Source organism: Phyllobates terribilis, unplaced genomic scaffold (genome assembly GCF_046119375.1).
Source record: "Phyllobates terribilis strain yellow unplaced genomic scaffold, ASM4611937v1 Scaffold_11__3_contigs__length_659146591, whole genome shotgun sequence".
Taxonomy (NCBI): domain Eukaryota; kingdom Metazoa; phylum Chordata; class Amphibia; order Anura; family Dendrobatidae; genus Phyllobates; species Phyllobates terribilis.
The window spans coordinates 190,564,327-190,582,840 of NW_027362771.1; the positions used below are offsets into that span (position 1 = coordinate 190,564,327).

The 18,514-nt window shown below is 42.7% G+C and overlaps 1 protein-coding gene across 1 annotated transcript in view; it reads right to left on the bottom strand.

The window, feature by feature from the left end:
• Nucleotides 1-18,514, bottom strand: part of MET (MET proto-oncogene, receptor tyrosine kinase) — a 166,902-nt gene that overhangs the window by 73,238 nt on the left and 75,150 nt on the right. The window contains exon 3 of the mRNA XM_073651913.1: nt 4,705-4,896. Coding sequence (XP_073508014.1) covers nt 4,705-4,896 — 192 coding nt within the window. The remainder of the gene's footprint in view (nt 1-4,704; nt 4,897-18,514) is intronic.

The window sequence follows — 18,514 nt, forward strand, 5'->3', positions numbered from 1 at the left end:
AATCTTTGGAAATGGCGGGAATCGTCTCCCAGTGGCGGGAAACTCCATGGATGGCGGGAAAAAGCTGCAAATGGCGGACAACCGGCGGGAAACGACTTGTGATGGGGTCCGTTGGCGGGGACCCTCCGGAACCGGTGGGAGACTTCTTTTTGAGGTAACGGTGAACTTTCCTTCAGGCACGCAGTACCCGGTTGTTGCGGGCACGTGATCCTGCCGACTACGCCAAAGTTGACGCGCCCCCTGGACCAGTGTTGTTTGGGGGATACCCGGAGCCGGATCAGATGGGGGTTGTAGTCTCCGAGTGGCGGTGACCCGGTCCGTGCCCAGGGTGTCAAACTCAGTGTGTGGCAGTCCTACAGATGTTGCTGGATGTTCTTTAGTGTCGACTACGCCACCCGTTGATTTGCGGTCAATACGGTCGCCGCTGCAGCAGGGTCCGCTGAGGCTGGTGGTGTGTGTGCAGCTTCTGGTAGTATAACCCCCAACGGGAGGGGTATAGCCTCAGGGGGTCAGTTGTAGAGGATGGTGGTTGTGGTGGTGCAGTGAGGATGGTAATCAGACTCAGAGTCGGGCTGTGCAGTTCAGGGTTTTTACTTACTGCTGTTGTGCTGGTCACTCCGGCCTTGAGTGACCGCCCGAGCCGTGCTGCGTCCACCAGGTCCTGGACTCGGCCAACCCCCAGGTAATTCTGGAGCGTGATCCTGAGCTCCCTTTCTGACGTTCCTTTTCTCTGGCCTTCCCCACCAGGGATCCACTTATGTCCGGCTCCCTCGGGCCTCTTGTTGGTAAAACCCTTGTCTCTGGGTTCCCTGACCCTATACTCGGTGTGCCTTCGCAGTGGATTTAGTGGGGGGTCGTGGCAGATCCTGCCCACAACCTCCGGTCTCTGGCTGAGGATTAGTGCCCTCCACCAGCTTGGGATCCGGTACCCTTGTGCCAACCCTTCACCCTTCTGGTTGTATTTGGGCTCTTGGGGTTCCCTCTTCTTCCCCTCTGGGTCCTTCTTTTCTCCTCTCTCTCTTCTTTCAGGACTGCTTGACCCTCTACAAAAGACTGACTGGTAACTGTCTGCCTGTCTGACCCTGATCTAAGATGGTTCCCACCTTATATACTCCCTCTATGTGTGAGCTCAGGTGACCAGCACCCAATGAGCTCCTAGCATTACCCAGACTGCTCCCCCTATCTGCCCCTACACTACTGGGATGTTCCACCCCCCTCCCACTCCAGCCAGGGACAGACACTGTCGTACCTGCACATAAACTGGTGGGAGTACCGTCGATCTGTCCCCCGGAAATGGGATGTATGTAGTGCATGCAGCCTACTGAGCTCAGTTCCACACTCCATCCTTACCCGGGAGTGGAATACCACACCTCTGGAGTGAGGTGCAATACCCCTGTAGCAGCCGAATCCTCAGGGTGCTACATAACATATCTAGAAACAATTAAATGTTGGTCACAACAATTAAAAATATAGTAATTTAGTAACCTGGGGATAGTACAAAGTGTTAGATACCCTGGCAAACAAAGCGGCTTGTTGGTGACCCCCCATAACCTTTGCCAGTACCGCCAACATAGCTTACATGCATCTGTTCACCTGCACTAAAAGGTGAAACAAAACTTACAGGGATTTTGCACAATTTGTCCCAGGGTAAGAAGTGTTATAAAGTAAAAAATATGCATTATTTACCCCTTGAATCTCCTGTTGTTCCACTTTGGTCATACTGTGGCACTGAAAGTGATAACATTCTGACCTGCTGAGGCTGATAATTGGTGGCTATGGCCACGCGAATGATATATGGGGCTTCATCATCACTTCTGGTACCATTGAGGACCACTGGAGTGGTGGTGCTGGAACAGTGGGGCATTCAATGGGTATTATTTATTTATTTGGAAGATTTGGAAAACCCCTTTAAACCTTTTGCATGTGACATCATGTTGTTTATTAATATTTCTTTAATAATTTTGAGAAAATTATTTAGCAGGATTAAAGCAAATTCTACTTTATAATAATTGAACAGGAGACATAGGACCAATCTAGGGTTGGGAGACCATGTTTTAATATTTCCATAAAGTTCATTGAGCGAGGAAGCTGTCATTGTGTCTGCGATTTCTTGATGCTTCTTATACTTCATGCTCTGATTCTCGAAGATAATGAACACAACTGCTACCTGTTAATAAGTGACCCAATCTACAGCTAACAAGTCAATCCTGAAATAAATACTGACGTATCGTTCCCATTTCTGCTGAAATATCTAATTACCTTGCTGACATTCTTCTAACAGTGGAGGAGTGAGGTTAACTGGCAATGCTGCTCGGTTTTACGCTTTTCAGAAAAAAAAACCATTGTAAAATACCTGATTCACTTTGCACCCAACAGCTGTACTCCTAGCACTGTTTCCCAGCCGCAGCCTGGACCCCAACAATGTGAGAGGCCCAAACAGCTGCAACTTTTCAGAAAAAAACTAGCATGAAAAGCTTTTCACCAAGTCCAGCATAGGAAGGAAGTGAAATTGTTTCTCTTTTCCTCTTTCTACTTGGCAGCTGCCTCAAGAACTATATTACCCGTCGGCCTTGTCATATTCACACTGTCTAATAAAAAGCTGCTAGTGAGCAGAAGGCAGACCCCAACACTTCTATAGCCAAAACATCCCTCTAAATATGCTACTATTAACATCTCCAAGCTTTTCACTAAAAACATCTGTCAAAGTATAGAACTAATGAATTTTTTTTCGTCTGTATCATCGTGAAATCAATTAACATGGTATTCTATAAAGCCAAATAGTTATATACTGTAGGCATTCAACAAGCATTTTTAAAAAAAAGCTTTATCTCCAAGCCATATTATCCAACATATTATGGGGAATATCTCTAATATTTCATTTTAATATCTAGAATTAAATTATATAAACACAATATAATGTGATTTTCCTAAATGTAGCTATTTATTTTTTATTTTTAAAAATGTAACTGGACAGCCATGTTGTAAACTCTTGCTTTCTTTCTGTATTCTCAGTACAGACACTACATCAGGGTCCAGGCTTAGACTGGCCCACAGGAGAACAGGAGAATCCTCCGGTGGGCTCCTCTTCAGGAGTGGGCCAACACCCTCTTATATGAGCAGTACTTGTCACAATATACTTGAATCACTATGTACAGACACAGGCAGCATCTTATTCATTTAACAATCTACCCAGTTCATTGTTATATGTATTTGTGATTGATGATAATGTCACATTTGCATGTAGCTGAAAAGTGGGGCCCTGGAGTTGGTTACTGGTGGGCTCTTGGCACCCCAATCCGACACTGTCAAGGTGTATTATATGCTTTAGGGAAGCAGAAACGTGTGGAAGTTAATTGTAATCTAACAGATTTTTACAATCTTAAGAAATGAATTCAGTATAGACTTCTCCCAATGATACCAAGCTTTTACTCTTGAGCGGTACATAGAGCCTTATCTGTATATAGGGTGTATAGGGTTCTTACTCTGCCTTATCTAGCCCTCAAACTTTCTAATTGAGCTGTAATTAAATCTCCTACCCATGAATGGTGATGAGATGAATTTGCTAATTCTGTCCCAGATTATTCGGTAAAGCTAAACAGTAAGTTTCATTAAATAGGAAATGTCAGCCAACTGTAAGTGGCTAGTGGGAAAATTATCTGTAATATAACTTGGCAAAAATATCAACTTTTTTTTCAAAATATATTTACAATAAAAATCTGTTTTAAATAAATTGTGATTTTATAAGGATATATTCTTTTAGCGGAATAAATGGCATCTATATTCTGCTGAGGAGGCAAAGAGGATAGCTGTGGGCAAAATCAAACTAATGAGCTACTTACAAACTAATATCTCTGCAATGGAGATGAGAAATGAAAAAAAAAATAAAAAAGTTGTTTTATTCAGCTTTGCAGCTACTATTCCATGATGTGCCTAGTTTAAATCGGTGCTCAAATTGGTGAAAGATCCTCTTTAAGTTTTCTCTGCACTCCATGGAAGGATATGCCTTGCTCATCATTTCAAGGTGAGTGACTATGCATACTATATTGAGCACAAATGGTAAAATTGGCTTTATAGGGTACGCATGCCATAAATACAGCAGTAGAATAATATGGACAAATTACAACTCATGTTTAGAAGTGAAAAGTTGTGGCATAATCTTCAGGTTACAAAGAGTAAAACTTTAGATGACATCTTAAACATTGGAATGAGAAGAGTAATGCCTGTTATCTTAGCGAGAATTGGAAGACTGAAGCTTAGGTAAACTCTTCTCTTCATACTGAATGATGTTACAGTGTCTCAAAGAAACGCACAAAGGGCAAATGATCGTCCGATGAGCTCAAAAAATGTCATCTCTGTACAGGAAACAATCATTGTACATGTAGTTTATGGCAACTCACTACTTTGTATGAGAGCATAGCATATCAAGCAGCAGTGCAACTACTAGCATAGTACTATGATAACACTCTTACTATGCAATCCCAATCTCATACTGTATATCCAAAACTAGGAAAATGTCTCCTTGTATGATTACAAAGCCTGAATCATAATTTCTATTGAACCTATAAAGAGGAACACCACACTTGAAATAGGAGATTAAAATAGTTTATATAAAATGATATATAAAATAGGTTATATAGTTGTCTTTTAGCACACACTTATTCTTTGGTTGCTGTAAATTGGTAATATAATGTCTATTGAGTTTACCTGTATGAAGCGTCCCTCCGATGTGCCTAGATTGGCTATGGTAAGGTCACCTTGAATGAAGATGGAAATGGATGTCAGCAACACATTGTTAAATTGGCCCATTAATAAGTCAAGGCGCTGTATTGGCAAGGTAACTTCAAATCGATTTTCTTCAATTGGTGATGAACAGTGGGAGACATTCTTCAAATAAGTCTAGGAAAGAAAGAAAGAGTGATTTACCAGACATATACAGTATACAGCAGGACCTTATTTAAAGTTGGTGCAAATCCACCATAAACATTTCCAAACTTCAAGAAGCATTAAAGATTTCTACAGAAAAAAAGTAAATATAGTTATCTTTTTGAGCTGCCTTGCTCCATTGGTGCAATTACTAAATTCCCTATCAGTATGTCTTTGGTGTGTGGGAAGAAACTGGAGGAAACCCATACAAACATTGGGAGAATGTGCAGATGTTGTCCTGGTGAGATTTCAACCCAAGACCCCAGCGCTGCAAAGCAACAGTGCTAACCACTGAGCCACCATGCTGCAAATATAACAGTCTATAGAAAGGAATACCTTCAGTCAGGCTTACATGTTTCAGACAGAGTAACTTGTCATAGCATTCATTTGACATGTCGAAATCTAGCAAACAGATTCTTCTCTCCCTTTGGTAGGATTCACACTAAAGCCTGACAGACATTTTATATGGCTGTCTGCCAAATAAAGGTTCATTTCTGGCCTGCAACCACCTCGACTGTCTCTACCATACACAGGAGCACTTGCTTGGTCAAGCTCCTGTGTTCTCTATAAGAGAACCACCAGTCTATCTTCAGGAGAACAAAAGGATCAGAAGTCCAAAATCTGATCCTTAACTCCCACAGTGGAGCCCTATACACATTAGACTGTCGGCTGAACCTGTCAATGGCTGGCTTAACACATTGGACGGTTGGCCAATTCTGCCACCATAAATGGTTAGAACATTGTTCATCTAGTGCGTAGTTGCGAGCTTCAAGCTGCAAGGGTTAACTTTTGACAAATATTTATTGGGTATTCATTTTATGAAATATCTAATTGTAATGCCTTAATTTCTTATTAAAAAAAATGTAGACTGGAAGGTAGGGGACATCTTCCTAGCTTTTCCTCAATTCCACAAATGTTGAAATATGCAGTATGTTATTGTCATAAGGTGGTGACTCAGTATCTTATTAATATCTATATACATATATATATATATATGGGTGAAACTACTAACAAACTATTACGCAGCTGTAATTAGTCTGTACTAGTGCTACTGTGATACATTTTGTGCTATTTTCAGGTGTTTAATGTGATTTTATGCAAACACCTCCAATAAACTCCACTAATGTCTTATTTGATTCTTCATAGGTTTCTTCCTCATACAGTCTAGACAGTTCATTTATATTCTGCAGCAGTGTATTGTACTTCACAATCCTCCTCTCTGAGCATGTTAACTGCACTGAAAATTCAATAGGAATCTATTAATTGGTAATGTGGTTAATATTGATGATTGCCTTTCATTTCAGACAGATGATACTGGCCACGTATAGAAGTCCTCATGAGGAAAGACATCAATGAAACAGTCTGCAGCGTGTGCCTTACTATTTCCCCTACTGTTGTAAGCTTTATGCACAGATCTTAATCAGCACAGGAATAAAGTGCTTGGGTTATGCTGGTTTTACTAGTTCTCTAGTAGCTCATCGAATACAGAGATAAGACATTTCTTTAAAGGGGCTTTCCCAGAATTACAGAGCCCTGTCTTAATTAGAGAGGAGGTGCACGTGTAGACTGTAGACTCATTATCTATAGGACCATGGAACTGCCAGTAATAGCTGGGTGCTATGCTCTCCTCTCTCCAGCTGTTGGATCCCCAGCTGTTATCCCTTATCCCTTATAACTTTCAATTCTGGGAATACCCCTCTAGGGGACAGATAAGTTATGTTTTCATAGATGTATTTGTTAAAATATGCTGTTCCCATGTTGATGTCTCTTTCATGAACTTTGCACATTACGTGATAATATAATAATAGCAGAAACTATGCATTTTTTTCCATTTCATGGAGACCATTTCTTTCAAATGCTTGACGTGGGTTTTCCTGCTGAATCCCCAGGCAATCAGGTGTTATCCCTGGTGGACGTTGTAGCTGGTCACATATTTCTCCAGCAGTAGTCACAATGCAGTATGAAATGCCAGAAAATCAAATGAATAGTTTCCGGTTTAATCAGCCCTTTCATCTCATTTCACAATACAAGCTGCAAACATAATTACAAAGATCTCTTAGACTAGATGAGTTTGGTATACTTATTTTGAAAATCTAATTCAGAATAACTATACAGTTATATGAAAAAGTTTGGGCACCCCTATTAATCTTATGCTTAATGTTTTATAAAAATTGGTGTTTTTGCAACAGCTATTTCAGTTTGATATATGTAATAACTGTTGGACACAGTAATGTCTCTGCCTTGAAATGAGGTTTATTGTACTAACAGAAAATGTGCAATCTGCATTCAAACAAAATTTGACAGGTGCATAAGTATGGGCACCCTTATCATTTTCTTGTTTTAAATACTCCTACCTGACTTACTAAAGCACTTTTTTTGGTTTTGTAACCTCATTGAGCTTTGAACTTCATAGCCAGGTGTATGCAATCATGAGAAAAGCTACTTAAAGTGGCCACTTGCAAGTTGTTCTCCTGTTTGAATCTCCTCTGAAGAGTGGCATCATGGGCTCCTCAAAACAACTGTCAAATGATCTGAAAACAAAGATTATTCAACATAGTTGTTCAGGAGAAGGATACAAAAAGCTGTCTCAGAGATTTAACCTGTCAGTTTCCACTGTGAGGAACATAGTAAGGAAATGGAAGAACACAGGGACAGTTCTTGTTAAGACCAGAAGTGGCAGGCCAAGAAAAACATCAGAAAGGCAGAGAAGAAGAATGGTGAGATCAGTCAAGGACAATCCTCAGACCACCTCCAGAGAGCTGCAGCATCAACTTGCTGCAGATGGTGTCACTGTGCATCGGTCAACTATACAACGCACTTTGCACAAGGAGAAGCTGTATGGGAGAGTGATGCGAAAGAAGCCGTTTCTGCAAGCACGCCACAAACAGAGTCGGCTGAGGTATGCAAAAGCACATTTGGAGAAGCCAATTTCTTTTTGGAAGAAGGTCCTGTGGACTGATGAAACCAAGATTGAGTTGTTTGGTCATACAAAAAGGCGTTATGCATGGCGGCAAAAAACCACAGCATTCCAAGAAAAACACTTGCTACCCACCGTAAAATTTGGTGGAGGTTCCATCATGCTTTGGGGCTGTGTGGCCAATGCCGGCACCGGGAATCTTGTTAAAGTTGAGGGACGCATGGATTCCACGCAGTATCAGCAGATTCTTGACAATAATGTTCAAGAATCAGTGATAAACTTGAAGTTACGCAGGGGATGGATCTTTCAGCAAGACAATGATCCAAAACACCGCTCCAAATCTACTCAGGCATTCATGCAGAGGAACAATTACAATGTTCTGGAATGGCCATCCCAGTCCCCAGACCTGAATATCATTGAACATCTGTGGGATCATTTGAAGAGGGCTGTCCATGCTCGGTGACCATCAAACTTAACTTAACTGGAATTGTTTTGTAAAGAGGAATGGTCAAAAATACCTTCATCCAGAATCCAGGAAATCATTAAAAGCTACAGGAAGCGACTAGAGGCTGTTATTTTTGCAAAAGGAGGATCTACTAAATATTAATGTCACTTTTCTGGTGAGGTGCCCATACTTATGCACCTGTCAAATTTTGTTTGAATGCAGATTGCACATTTTCTGTTAGTACAATAAACCTCATTTCAAGGCAGAAACATTACTGTGTCCAACAGTTATTACATATATCAAACTGAAATAGCTGTTGCAAAAACAACAATTTTTATAAAACATTAAGCTTAAGATTAATAGGGGTGCCCAAACTTTTTCATATAACTGTATAATCCTTTTTGAAAATTTCTACTCAATTTTCCTCCACCTAGCCTGATTGTCCCTCCTCCCTGCTACTCACACTGCTCAGTACAAGCTGCAGCTGTCCTTCAGGCTAAGAGTTAGGAGCTTGAATTCACTCTTTAGCTGGACTCATAAAATGCTCATTTTAAAATATGGATTTTGCAGTAATTCTGACATGGATTTTCAATGTAAATACTCATCAGGTTTTTGGGTTATATTTAAAGATTCATGACGTTTATATTGTGAAATTTGGTGACAGATCCACTTTAATATTTCGACATGCCTGGCTAGACAGAGTGGGACCTGCTCATACCTAGTGCCTCCTGTTATGTTCACAGAGTAAGATTGTAAGCCTTAAGCCGGTACACACATTAGATAGCTGTTGGCTGAACGATGCCTCAGCCGATCGTTTGTCCGACAGCCATCTCAGGCAACTACCCCATACACAGGAGTACTTGTTTGGTCGAACACTCCCATGACTTTCTTAAGATATATTGGCCAGCAGCTTATCTCTGTGAGGACAATGCAATCAGCAGTCCAAAATCGGATATGCAAGATCGACATCACACCTGACCCTCAGCCTGCGCCCCCATACTCATTAGACCGTCGGCTGAACCTATTGATATCGGCAGGCTCGTCCGACAATGTAATGAGTATGGGGGCCCTAAGACCCATCTCTATCAAGTCCCTTAGCCCTTATAGTTTTGGAAAATGGAAGTCATGCTAAGACAAACCCTTTAAGTTTATATTTTATATAATTCCATGTACACTGCCTAAAAAAATTGTTGGGTTTTTACTATTCACCTGTCCAATTCCCACTTGGGATTATTATGGAGCACTTCATTTCATTTCAGAATGTGCACATTAGTTTGCACATTACTGCAAAGAATCACCAAAAACAAATGAGTCCTTCATGTGCACAGTAATTAGATAGATCTGCTTATTATATTCAGATGTACGGTTTTGTAGATACTAATTTGATTAGTGCAGCGGAATTAAACGTTATTGACTCAGACAAATATAATACACTAATTAGTTTGTTCTATAAGAAGGAAACTAATTGTGAGATATAGTTTTATCAGAAGCAACAAACAATGCAATTCCCTGATACAATGTCACACGAGCCTTGTGTCGGCTCAATCTAATTGTGCATGAGATTCCCAATGTTTTAGGGTTCTAATATTAATATACCAGTGAAGGAGCAAACATTATTGTATGTCATCAATGTAAAAGATTTCATGGTCTGCTGAAATCCAACATGCCGGATTCTCTTTTCCCATTTGTAATCAGTATAAATAATAGAGTCATGGCGGATTTTGTGGCCAGCCCTACATTATATATCTTATGTCAGCTTTAAATGACTACCACCCTATATCCATGTATAATACCATTATCCTGTAGCACTGTGATGTAATAGCACTTTCTTGTTTCAACTCAATTGGTGCCAAATTGTAGATAAAATGTAAATCTAAATGTGGGGAACAGAGCACACAATAGAGTGCTACTCTATGGGGGTAGAGTAGGAGAGTGCTGGTTACGCTCACCTGGTGGAGTTGTGACAAGCACAACTCCTATGAAGGCATGAAGAAAAACAGCTATTGCTGCCCCGTGGCTGGAAGATAAATCCTCCAGGAGATATTGGATACAGTTGGATGAACACATAAGTGGGCTGCGCTGCTGGAGTAAATCAATTCTTCATAGATGATGATGAAAAGGCTCTTTATTCACAACGCGTTTCAATGCCGTACCGGCGTCTTTTTAAATGTCCGATGTCATTTGGTATTTTTACTTGAAAAAGACGCCGGTACGGCATTGAAACGCGTTGTGAATAAACAGCCTTTTCATCATCATCATCTCTGAAGAATTGATTTACTCCAGCAGCGCAGCCCACTTACGTGTTCATCCAACTGGATCCAAGTTGTAGATAAAGACCCTTTTTTACACCAGTCAATAATTGGTAGAATCTTTTCGGATCACTGATCTGTGTAAACATGGCAGCGATCAGCCAATGAATGAGCAAACACTCTGTCCTTTTGTTCATCACATCCTTTATGTGGCTTAAAAAAATCATAGGAGTCGGCAGAGATATCCGGTTGCCAATATGGGATTGACCAATCCCTATACAATTTGCTTCTTGATTAAATGCATAGGGCCCGGTTCATCAAAGCTTTTAAGCCAGTATCTTGTCTTTAAAAGCTGTGAAAAGAGGCATAATGTTGGCGCAACTCGAAGCTGCGCTAAAATATTGCGACTTTTGGGTCTGGAATAGGATTTGTAGTGAGGCACGCACAGAGTTGTACGCCACTTGTCCGAAGATCTGGATTCATAAAGAAGCATATGTCTCTGCATGAATCAGGAGCATCTGACGTCAGCCCATCTCCGCATCAGGACCGGTGTGAACAATGCCGGTCCTGATGAATCGGGCTCATAGTCTCAACTGTACAGGTTAGTGGAAGAGGAATAATGGTCTGAGTTCTGGTAAAGGCAAGTCCTAACGCTACAACATATAAAGACAATGTGGCTGTCCTTACTAATAGCCATATGGCTGGATGGTGGTGAATCTGCGTAACCAAGTGTCAAAACCTAATAAACCCAAAAGCGAAGGGACGGTAATGTGAAAGAGGATTAAATCCATATGAATACCAAAAACTGATGAGTATATGGGAATGCCATACATTCTGACTGCTGTGGTGAAAAAAAAATAAAAGAAATCAAAAAGATGCTCTGTTATCATAACGAAACTACACATTCAGATAATTGATTGGCGGATTAGTAAAGCACACATAATGAATTAAAGTGTCATTTTGGGGCAGTTTAAAATAATAAATGCTGAATCAGTCACTAATCTAATAAAAGTCTGCAGCATTCATCTTACTGAGGGTAGGATAGATCACATTACCATTCTAATGCTCTGACAGCGCGGTCTATCTCTTTCCTTATCCAGTTATTTGGTTTCCTTTAACATTAATCTGCATTGCCCTGGAACAGATTAGTGGTACTGACTCACATCCATGGACCATGCACTGATACACCAAAGCGAAATGTCAGAGTTTACAGAAATGTTCTAAGTATTAATATTTGTCATGTAAATGGGATTTTTAATTGATAAAATGAATTCTGAAGATCAAGCAAAAATGTCTGATTTGTCCCAGAGGATGTATTTTATGTCACATTTTTCTATCCATCTAATGTCTATATACATTATTTCTACCTATCTGAAGTGTTTGTATGGTTACTTGAATTTTTTAAAGGGATTGTCCACCACTGATATCTTGACATTGGGACACTTTTCTTAATGCAAGTATATTATTAGTAGGTTGTGTATGCTGTTGGGAATATGACTATGCATGTGTGTTCAGCAGCTCTGACTATGGATGCGCGTTCAGCAGTTCTTGGCCCATTACATAGATGTTCACATTGCTATTCACTTTGAACACCAGGTGGGCTCATACTCTGGTTATTGCATTTTTTACATTCACTGGATTGTTTTCTTTTTTAACAGCATATACTGTATTTTTTGGACTATAAGACGCACCGGATCATAAGACTAGAGATGAGCGGTGTTCGACTAGAACTGTTCGCCAATCTCAAATTCGAGCTGTTTTGGGCGGTGTTCGAGTTGTTCGACGAACCCGAACGATTTGCAAAAAATTCGGCTGTTCGAGGTTATGTTCGATAACTGTTCGTGCACCAAAAGCATGTCCTGCATGTCTGGCGCTATTTAGAGCACCAATCATACAGGGATTGTCTGCCACTCACTGTAATGCCACAGCCATGGTGGTTGTGGCATTACAGTGATTGCCCAAATCGATGGGAACAGTGCTCACAGTGAACCATGAAAAGCCGGCAATTCAGCAGCGGCATACACCGGTACCCGACAATTTAGAACAGAAAGAATAGAGCTTCACACATAGATTAGATAGATATAAACATGTCAGCCACATATATACGAAGTACAGTGAAAGTGCTGCTTACTGTACTTGTCATTTAGCGTAAAGGATTTATCAAAAAAAATAATAGTGTTTTCATGCACCGTCTCTTTAAAAAAGCCGGCCGGCAATTCAGCAGCGGTACCCGACAATTTAGAATAGAAGGAATAGAGAATCACACATAGATTAGATAGATAGAAACATGTCAGTCACATATATATGAAGTACAGTGACAGTGTTGATTACTGTACTTGTCATTTAGTGTAAAGGATTTATTAAAAAAAATATTAGTGTTTTCGTGCACCGTCTCTTTAAAAAAGCCGGCCGGCAATTCAGCATCTGTACCCGACAATTTAGAATAGAAGGAATAGAGAATCACACATAGATTAGATAGATAGAAACATGTCAGTCACATATATATGAAGTACAGTGACAGTGTTGCTTACTGTACTTGTCATTTAGTGTAAAGGATTTATTAAAAAAAATAATAGTGTTTTCATGCACCGTCTCTTTAAGAAAGCCGGCCGGCAATTCAGCATCTGTACCCGACAATTTATAACAGACAGAATAGAGCTTCACACATAGATTAGATAGATAGAAACATGTCAGTCACATATATATGAAGTACAGTGATAGTGTTGGTTACTGTACTTGTCATTTAGTATTAAAATAAAGGATTTATTATTAAAAAAAATTGGCGTGGGGTTCCCCTTAATTTTAGGCTCTAGCGGAGGTTAAGCAGACAGCTGGGGCAGATGTTTGAAGCCTGGGAAGGGGGTAATACCCACGGAGCTTCCCAGGCTACTAATATCAGCCCCCAGCTGAATACATAGCCTTTACTAGCTATTAAAATGGGGGACCCCCCCAAAAAAATGACGTGGGGTCCCCCCTAATTTAATAGCTAGCAAAGGCTAGGCAGACAGCTGGGGGCTGATATTAATAGCCCAGGAAGGGTGCCATGAATATTGGCCCCCTCCCAGGCTAGAAACACCAGCCGTCAGCCGCCCCAGAAATGGCGCATTCATAGGATGCGCCAATTCTGGCACTTAGCCTCGCTCTTCCACGCTGCCCTGGTGCGGTGGCAGGGGGTAATAGGGCTGGGGTTGATGTCAGCTTATAATGCCAGCTGACATCAAGCCCAGGTTAGTAATGGAGAGGCGTCTATAAGACACCCCCATTACTAACCCCATAGTCAAAGTTAAAAAAAACACAAACACCCAGAATAAAGTCCTTTAATTGAAATAAAGACACAATTCTTTATTGTTCTAAATTAAACCATACTTACCGTCACGCCCATTCCAGCTGAAGCCAACGATCTCCTGTAATAAAAATAAAATAATAAAGCAACCTCATCCTTACCTTTCCATGGTTCCCACGACAGCTTCAGCTCTGCTACATCGAGATGACAGGCTGGACCGCAGCAGAACGCCGCCATCCAGCCTGTCATCCCGCAGACACTGAGAAGAGCAGGCTTGCTTGCGCTCCACATTGTCTCTCTGTGACGGCATAAAGATGAGCCGAGGTCATGTCCAATAAACTCGGCTCACCTCATGCTCGTCACTTACAGCGTGGGAGAATTCTCACGCTGAAGCGCTGAGTGCAGGAGAATTTTCCCACGCTGTCAGTGAGGTGCATGAGGTGAGCTGAGTTCATTGGACATGAGCTCACCTCATGCACGTCACTGACAGCGTGGGAGAATTCTCCTGCACTCAGCACTTCAGCGTGAGAATTTTCCCACGCTGTCAGTGACGTGCATGAGGTGAGCCGAGTTCATTGGACATAACCTCGGCTCATCTGGATGCCGTCACAGCGAGACACTGAGGAGCGCAAGCATGCCTGCTCTTCTCAGTGTCTGCGGCATGACAGGCTGGATGGCAGCGTTCTGCTGCGGTCCAGCCTGTCATCTCGATGTAGCAGAGCTGAAGCTGTCGTGGGAACCATGGAAAGGTAAGGATGAGGTTGGTTTATTATTTTTCTTTTATTGCAGGAGATCGTTGGCTTCAGCTGGAGTGGGCGTGATGGTAAGTATAGTTTAATTTAGAACAATAAAGAATTGTGTGTTTATTTCAATTAAAGGACTTTATTCTGGGTGTTGTGTTTTTTTTAAATACTTTACTAGAAATTCATGGCGGTCATGTCTAATACTGGCGTGACCCCATGAATTTTGGGCTTGGGGCCAGCTGATAATACCAAGCTGGCCCTAACCCCTTTATTACCCAGTGAGCCACCGCACCAGGGCCCTGGATGAGTTGGGTACAGCGCCAGAAGATGGCGCTTCTATGAACGCGCCATTTTCCGGGGTGGCTGCGGACTGCAGTTTGCAGCGGGGGGGGCCCAGAAAGCTTGGACCTCCCTGCGCTGCAGATTCCAGCCCCCAGCTGCCTAGTTGTACCTGGCTGGACACAAAAATAGGGCGAAGCCCCACGTATTTTTTTTTTAATTATTTCATGAAATTCATGAAATAATTAAGAAAAAAAGGCCTTCCCTATATTGTTGTGTCCGGCCAGGTACAAATAGTCAGCTGGTGGTTGGGGGCAGCCCGTTCCTGCCTGCTGTACCTGGCTGGACACAAATATAGTGCGAAGCCCCACTTCAATTTTTTTAAATTATTTCAGGAAATTCATGAAATAATTAAAAAAAAATTGACGTGGGGCTTCGCACTATATTTGTGTCCAGTCAGGTGCAGCAGGCAGGAACGGGCTGCCCCCAACCACCAGCTGCCTATTTGTACCTGGCCGGACACAACAATATAGGGAAGCCCTTTTTTTCTTAATTATTTCATGAAATAATTTAAAGAAAATTGACGTGGGGCTTCGCCCTGTTTTTGTGTCCAGCCAGGTACAACTAGGCAGCTGGGGGCTGGAATCCGCAGCGCAGGGAGGCCCAAGCTTTCTGGGCCACCCCCGCTGCAAATTGCAGTCCGCAGCCACCCCGGAAAATGGCGCGTTCATAGAAGCGCCATCTTCTGGCGCTGTACCCAACTCATCCAGGGCCCTGATGCGGTGGCTCACTGGGTAATAAAGGGGTTAGGGCCAGCTTGGCATTATCAGCTGGCCCTAAGCCCAAAATTCATGGGGTCACGCCAATATTAGACATGACCACCATGAGTTTCTAGTAAAGTATTTAAAAAAAACACAACACCCAGAAAAAAGTCCTTTAATTGAAATAAACACACAATTCTTTATTGTTCTAAATTAAAACATAGTTACCGTCACGCCCATTCCAGCTGAAGCCAACGATCTCCTGAAATAAAAGAAAAATAATAAAGCAACATCATCCTTACCTTTCCATGGTTCCCATGACAGCTTCAGCTCTGCTACATCGAGATGACAGGCTGGACCGCAGCAGAACGCTGCCATCCAGTCTGTCATCCCGCAGACACTGAGAAGCGCAGGCATGCTTGCGCTCTGCAGTGTCTGGCTGTGACGGCATAAAGATGAGACGAGTTCATGTCCAATGAACTCGGCGCACCTCATGCACGTCACTGACAGCGTGGGAAAATTCTCACGCTGAAGCGCTGAGTGCAGGAGAATTCTCCCACGCTGTCAGTGACGTGCATAAGGTGAGCTCATGTCCAATGAACTCAGCTCACCTCCTGCACGTCACTGACAGCGTGGGAGAATTCTCCTGCACTCAGCGCTTCAGCGTGAGAATTCTCCCACGCTGAAGCGCTGAGTGCAGGAGAATTTTCCCACGCTGTCAGTGACGTGCATAAGGTGAGCTCATGTCCAATGAACTCAGCTCACCTCCTGCACGTCACTGACAGCGTGGGAGAATTCTCCTGCACTCAGCGCTTCAGCGTGAGAATTCTCCCACGCTGAAGCGCTGAGTGCAGGAGAATTTTCCCACGCTGTCAGTGACGTGCATAAGGTGAGCTCATGTCCAATGAACTCGGCTCACCTCATGCACGTCACTGACAGCGTGGGAAAATTCTCCTGCACTCAGCGCTTCAGCGTGGGAGAATTCTCAAACTGAAGCGCTGAGTGCAGGAGAATTCTCCCACGCTGTCAGTGACGTGCAGGAGGTGAGCTGAGTTCATTGGACATGAGCTCACCTTATGCACGTCACTGACAGCGTGGGAAAATTCTCCTGCACTCAGCGCTTCAGCGTGGGAGAATTCTCACGCTGAAGCGCTGAGTGCAGGAGAATTCTCCCACGCTGTCAGTGACGTGCAGGAGGTGAGCTGAGTTCATTGGACATGAGCTCACCTTATGCACGTCACTGACAGCGTGGGAGAATTCTCCTGCACTCAGCGCTTCAGCGTGAGAATTTTCCCACGCTGTCAGTGACATGCATGAGGTGCGCCGAGTTCATTGGACATGAACTCGTCTCATCTTTATGCCGTCACAGCCAGACACTGCAGAGCGCAAGCATGCCTGCGCTTCTCAGTGTCTGCGGGATGACAGGCTGGATGGCAGCGTTCTGCTGCGGTCCAGCCTGTCATCTCGATGTAGCAGAGCTGAAGCTGTCGTGGGAACCATGGAAAGGTAAGGATGATGTTGCTTTATTATTTTTCTTTTATTGCAGGAGATCGTTGGCTTCAGCTGGAATGGGCGTGATGGTAAGTATGGTTTAATTTAGAACAATAAAGGATTGTGTCTTTATTTCAATTAAAGGACTTTATTCTGGGTGTTTGTGTTTTCTTTTAACTTTGACTATGGGGTTAGTAATGGGGGTGTCTTATAGACGCCTCTCCATTACTAACCTGGGCTTGATGTCAGCTGGCATTATAAGCTGACATCAACCCCAGCCCTATTACCCCCTGCCACCGCTACAGGGCAGCGTGGAAGAGCGAGGCTAAGTGCCAGAATTGGCGCATCCTATGAATGCGCCATTTCTGGGGCGGCTGACGGCTGGTGTTTCTAGCCTGGGAGGGGGCCAATATTCATGGCTCCCTTCCTGGGCTATTAATATCAGCCCCCAGCTGTCTGCCTAGCCTTTGCTAGCTATTAAATTAGGGGGGACCCCACGTCATTTTTTTGGGGGGGTCCCCCATTTTAATAGCTAGTAAAGGCTATGTATTCAGCTGGGGGCTGATATTAGTAGCCTGGGAAGCTCCGTGGGTATTACCCCCTTCCCAGGCTTCAAACATCTGCCCCAGCTGTCTGCTTAACCTCCGCTAGAGACTAAAATTAAGGGGAACCCCACGCCAATTTTTTTTAATACTAAATCCTTTATTTTAATACTAAATGACAAGTACAGTAACCAACACTATCACTGTACTTCATATATATGTGACTGACATGTTTCTATCTATCTAATCTATGTGTGAAGCTCTATTCTGTCTGTTATAAATTGTCGGGTACAGATGCTGAATTGCCGGCCGGCTTTTTTAAAGAGACGGTGCATGAAAACACTATTATTTTTTTTAATAAATCCTTTACACTAAATGATAAGTACAGTAAGCAACATTGTCACTGTACTTCATATATATGTGACTGACATGTTTCTATCTATCTAATCTATGTGTGAGGCTCTATTCCTTCTTGTCTAAATTGTCGGGTACCGGTGTATGCCGCTGCTGAATTGCCGGCCGGCTTTTTTAAAGAAAGCGTCTTCTGAGCAGTTTGTCAGCTTTTGGACACCTTTGAAGGTGTTTTCTATGTGTTTCTATGTGTTTTTGTTTGCCTGCCATTGGTTTTAACGGTGTTCGACGGTGTTCTAAGGTGTTCGACGAACAGTTCGACGAACAGTTCCTCGAACATCCCGGTGTTCGACGAACCGAACCGAACCCGAACACTACGGGGGTGGCTCAACACTACATAAGACGCACCCCAAATTTTAGGGTGGAAAATAGGAAAAAAAATATTTTTTATAAGACGGGGGTCTGTCTTATAGTCTGAATAGGTATCTTACCTGGGGGGTGGTGGGGCTGTGGTCACAGGAGGCAGGGTC